This window comes from Macadamia integrifolia, chromosome 4 (genome assembly GCF_013358625.1).
Source record: "Macadamia integrifolia cultivar HAES 741 chromosome 4, SCU_Mint_v3, whole genome shotgun sequence".
Lineage (NCBI taxonomy): Eukaryota > Viridiplantae > Streptophyta > Magnoliopsida > Proteales > Proteaceae > Macadamia > Macadamia integrifolia.
In genome coordinates this window covers 7,149,688-7,155,255 of record NC_056560.1, presented here as the reverse complement: position 1 = coordinate 7,155,255, position 5,568 = coordinate 7,149,688, and the positions used below count along the sequence as shown (strand labels likewise).

At 35.3% G+C, this 5,568-nt stretch overlaps 1 protein-coding gene across 2 annotated transcripts in view; it reads right to left on the bottom strand.

The window, feature by feature from the left end:
• Positions 1-1,063, bottom strand: part of LOC122075948 — an 11,724-nt gene extending 10,661 nt beyond the window's left edge. The window contains exons 1-2 of one of the 2 annotated variants that reach the window (XR_006139390.1): positions 804-1,063; positions 446-689 (exon numbers count right to left, since the gene is read on the bottom strand). Coding sequence is in view for 1 of the 2 variants with exons in the window: in XM_042641178.1 (XP_042497112.1) it covers positions 454-689; positions 804-957 (390 nt within the window). In the remaining variant the exon portion in view is untranslated. Of the gene's footprint in view, positions 1-400; positions 690-803 lie in introns of those variants that run through there. The other variant, XM_042641178.1, reaches the window with a different exon arrangement.
• Between the last annotated feature and the right edge of the window lie 4,505 nt (positions 1,064-5,568).

Below are 5,568 nucleotides of genomic sequence, written 5' to 3'. Positions count from 1 at the left end.
ATCACAAGGACAACCTCAATCCCTTCCCCTATATATTCTTCTTCTCTTTAAAAAAATAAAAAATAAAAAAAACATATCTTTGAAGAATTTTATCCCTAATCTCAAAAGAAATATTGTTCCAGATTTTTTAATATATTCTTCTTCTTGTCAAAGCAAGATACATGTTTCATAAAAATTTAATATATTTTTCATTCATTAAAAAAAAATTGTGGACTAAAACATAACTAAGGCCCATACCAATATAACATTGTAATTTGTTTATTCTCATGCATTATATCTTTTTTTTTGGTTAGCCAATATATCTACTTAATCTGAATATGTGAAAACTGCATCAATTATACAATTATTATGACCAAAATTGTTTGTAAAAATAGATGGGATTATGTTCTATGGGAATCACTGAAATTAAATCTGTCTCATGCTTAATTGCAAATCAGGAACTCACCAACATAATCAGAAGAAGAAATGGAAAACTATCAGTAATCCAATGCTGACTTGCAGGACCACATCGATTACTAAAGATGGGCTTGCCGGGAAGGTAGATGCACCACCATGAGAAGTCCGAGGAGGCCTTCGGTTTAGATCAGAGCCACCTCCGCTCCCCTTCTGGCCCTTCCTTTGCACATTTTTTACTATCTCTGATCCTCTTCCCCTTCTTTCCATATCCATCCCAATCGTTCCATTTGAACCTGCAAGAGCAAATTAACAACCATTTGCAAGTTGTTTTAAGTTCCATGTTCTTTCATCCCTTCACTGCATTTTAACAATTCAAGTAAACCCAAATTGGTAATCCTAATCCTTACCCACAGGTTGTTTTCCTCTAATATTTTCTGAAAGCTCAGAAGCTGCATATGTACGAGAGAAAGTGGTGTCAGAGGCAGACCTTGAAACCGTTTGAGAGAATAGGAGCAAGAAGAGGAACCATGAAAGCAATTTGAGCTTCATATCTGTGTGCATGGAGATGCCTTTTGATTTTCACTGTGGAGAGGTTTTTGATTAGTGGGTTGGGTTATTGAAGAACTAGGAAGAAAGATGATCTCAAGAAATCATGGGAAAACAATGATCCATTTGTGGTAGTTTATAGCTGCCAAAAGTAAAAAAGGTTCAATACGTTGGTGAAGAATCTAGTTCTCACTGAAAAGGGCTTTAAAGTGAACTAAAATTAGAGCAACATCAAAAGACTACCTTGTGAAACACGAGTTTAGATCTGTTCTCATATGTCTCTGATTCGTAGATTTAGAATCCATTAAATGAAGAGAGAAAAAATGAATTTTATATCCATGAATCAGGAACGTACGATATTGTTCTTGTACGTGAACCTGATCCACTCTCGTGAAACACATTATCAATGCTTGAACTTAAACAGAGGTAATTAGTTTTCTTTTGAGTCAAGATTGGAAAGAATCCCTCTTTTTCTCTTTGGGGCAGCCCACATCTTTAAGCAATTGAAATTTCACCAATAAGTCCTGTAAAGGAGATTATAGTATGCTAAAGCTTTCCTAGTAAAGTGCGTGAATTTCTTAATGGCCAACCTGTTCAGATTGGGGAGGGAATATATGCGAGGAATGAATACTAGACGTTCTTCCTGGCCAACACCCCCTCTCCCAAGAAAAGGTGGTAAAGATTTCTAAAGCCAAAAGCAACTTGTGAGCTGTGCCTTTGGCTTTTGAGGGAGCAGCAAAGTGATGCTATATCCGGTACTTTCTTTTGGATATGCCACATGGACTCGCGTTAAAATTGTCTAAAGTGAAGCGGTGAAGCGCAATGATCAGCATTCAACAGATAGAATGCACGATCAAATCCTTCCAACTGTTGGATGCACCTTACCACTCACCACTCACTGTAGATAATTTTGGATTATGCTCAGATATTTTGATCGATCCAAAGTAATAACACGAGGAAAAGTGGAAAACCCAATTTTATTGAAAAAAAAAAGGCAATAACATGAGAAGTACTGATATTTTGTTATGACGTTAGATAGAGCGGGGAATTCAATTCCAAGGTTATGCCACATGTGCAATTTGGCTCACCCTGTGAATTATATGCCCACTTTTTTGTTTTTAAGATCCACACAGAGGGTGAGAACAGTGGCGGGTCAGAACAGGACGCACATGGGGCAACAAAGGGACCTATTGGGCCACATTTATCATTAACAATTAAATTATTATTATTATTATAATTATCATAACTATAAGAGTGGCAGTAGGAAGCTCAGAATTTAAATCTCAGGAATTGAATCGACATCAATCTCTATCAATAATGATCCGAAATCAATTCAAGTTGGTTCTTCTCGGCTTGAGTAAGTTGGTTTTATCTCTATTTTTCATAAAAATAGGTTTTTGATAATTTTACTCTTAATTTGATTTCAATACTCGATCCAAGATAGGTCATGTATTGATATCAATCTTAATCGATATTTTTATGATTCAACGGATCCAATACCAATACTTAGAACCCTTGTCGATACTACCTTCCCTGGACTTATAATAGACCCAACTATCTAATTAACTGCCACTAAACCGGAAGCGCATCCCCACCAGTTATGATGTTCTTCCTCCGTCCAATGCTAAATGCACTTCTTCAACATTATTATAAAAAAAATATATATAATAATAATAATAATAATAATAATAATAAAAATAATAATAAAAATAAAAATAAAATATTGCTCTTCAAATAATCTCATAACCATTTTTTTAATCCAATTCCAGTTGTTTTCTACATAATTTGAAAAGAAATGTACATTAACAAGAGGAGAAGTCATATGCATCCAAATTAATTAACCCTCCATTGAAAGATGGTGTGAATATTGTCAACAAAGTGGGTCATCTCAACAGATTGCCACGTCATGAAAAATCTAAGCAAATGGCTTTCAACAATGTTCAAATGGCTTCGTAACAAGGGACATATATGGATGTGACAGATGGTGCCCTCTGCTGGAGAAAGAAGTATAGAAACCTTCCACAAAGCAACCTCTAAATATAGAATCTAGTAAGTTATTGAGAGCCTACATGAAATGTTCTTCAGAATCAGATTCCATGAAACATTTCGCGGTTTCAATTTTTTTTTTTTTTTTTGTTAAGAAAAGAAAACTTCACTAAGTAGAGAAAAAGTGATTTACATCGTTGTACGATCTGAAGTTGTAAAATTGAGATCGTTTTGCTATAATCATATGTGCGATCTTACGCAATCCTAGAACCACTTCGCTATTGGCTCTATATCAAAAAGTAATGCTAGATAGAAACTTATGTACCACCAAAAACAGGGGAATTACACTCCAAAGCCATGAGGTGGTATTGTAATTTGAAATTAATTCTCCAAGATCTTCTGAATCACTCCAAATCTACCCGATTCTCCATCCATCGTCCCTCGCCAGCTTCATACTAATAAGAAATCCCCGAGTGCATGCTTCAATGGTATTACTTGTCATCAAATAATCAGCACTTAATGAGATAAAATTTTCTTTGTATATAATACATATAGCCCATCCATAAATGTTATTTGTTGCGCGCAGCGGTGACACCCACACAAAAGAGGATTGGTGGGTCCACATTAGGAAGAGTAGAGATAACTGGCAAAGTAACATTGGTTTGATTCACCTAGGGGTTATAGGGTGATAAGCTTGTTTCGTCCATTGCATCACAGGACGAAGAATCATGTGGGGATCTGGATTAACTTGATTGTAAATAATCTTATTCCCATGTGACCATATGAAGTAGTATGTGACAATAAACATATTAAAGAAGGAATTTAGATGGTTAGCCAGGATAGAGGTAAAGAAATACATAATAACATACTTTAAATGAAGATCAGAAAGACATTCAGTTCTTAGTCCCAATGGGCTAGTTGCCCAAATTCTTTTTGAAAATTCGCATGAGATGAAAATATGACCAATAGATTCCTGCTGATTTTGACAGAATCCACAAGTAGGATCCACATCCATCCATTTTCCTAGGATATCTTTGGTAGGGATTCCACCATGCGCTAACCTCCAGAAAAACATCTTGAATTTTGGATGGAGTTTGATTTTCCAAAGAAACCGCCACCAATGTTGGCAGAGAGATGAGCAAGTACACCTGCTTGATAATCCAGATTGGTTAGTAGGTGAACCAATAGTTAAGAATTTCGCAACTAGTTTGGTGGTAAGAACCCCTGTTATGGAAAATTTACACCTCCAAGAATCATTGCTTAAAGAAACTAGAATTTTTAAAATATGATTAGCAGTGGGGAGAGGGAGCATTACTAATAGCATACTAGAATTCCACTGATTACTGCATATAAAATCACTAACTTGCATTAGATAATATTCACTTAGTCTGTTATCGTTGATGTTTTCTAAGTTAAAATTGGGGATAGTGGGTATCCATGGATCGGTCCAAAAATTAATTGATCGTCTGGCGTAGGAAACATTTCACATAGTCAACAGCCCCATATAGCTAGATACTGGATCTTTTCAAAATTAGTCTTCTTTCTTTGAAAGTTTACTGATCGTCTCCCCATGTAATCCAATGGGGAAGTGAACATGGGTATCAATCAAAAAGCACACAAGGGACAAGGGGTCGTTTCACATGACTATGTGAGAGGGTGTAGAGATACGATCAGTTAATGCATTATTTTTATGGGAACGAGAACTCTCTCTGTCTGGCATAGGAAATGTCCAGCACAGCTGGACATGAAAATACCAAGCTATGGCGGGGCAGCTAGATCTTTTTACAATGTCTGGGCATTGCTATGCTAAACCGACAGAATTCTCTCTCACCTTTTTAAATTTGAGAGAGAGACTTTTATAGCCAATATATATATATATATACACACGAGATGAATCCATCATCATAAATTCCTCAAATGAGTGATTAGGTTAGTATTTGGTTTGCATTTGGTTGCATTGGGTGTTTAAAAATTCCGACTCTTAAAACATGTGGAAATGCCAACATTATTCTATAGACATATAAATGAGTAACAAATCATAATGTAATAAGAGTTTGTGAGTACAGAATCAAGAAACTACCATGGCTACAAAATAATAAGTATAGGCAACTATACTTAAGCAGTATATACAAAATAAATAGTATCATTGTTTCAGGTGGCTCATTCAGACTTAGAAAAGTCTTTCATGCTTTACTTCATGCATGTGGTGAGATATTGCTTAGGTAAGTTGTTTTATTAAAAATAACTATATGGTATGTTAGCAAAATCGGGTCTAGCAATAAATAAGAATTTCATTCCAATCATATTAGAAAACATGATTAATCATTTTCTAGGATAGGTGTTTGAATTAATTAAATTCCATCTCATGAGGTGGGAGAATCATTACCCCAAGTGTCACAAATGTAACACCTCTTTGGAATGGTAGTCCTTCTCCAGTACTGTAGCCAAGACACGTAGCAATCTCCAATAAATTCACCATTTTTAACTCAAGTTGATTTGTTATTTTCTTATAGAAAGCAAACAAAGTCTCCGAAGACAATGCCATAAAACCAGTTTTAGTGCTTTATGTTCTCAGAGAGTTACGAAAAAAGAAAGCTCAAAACGTTTTAACATTTTCATTGCCTTTTTTTTTTTTTTTTT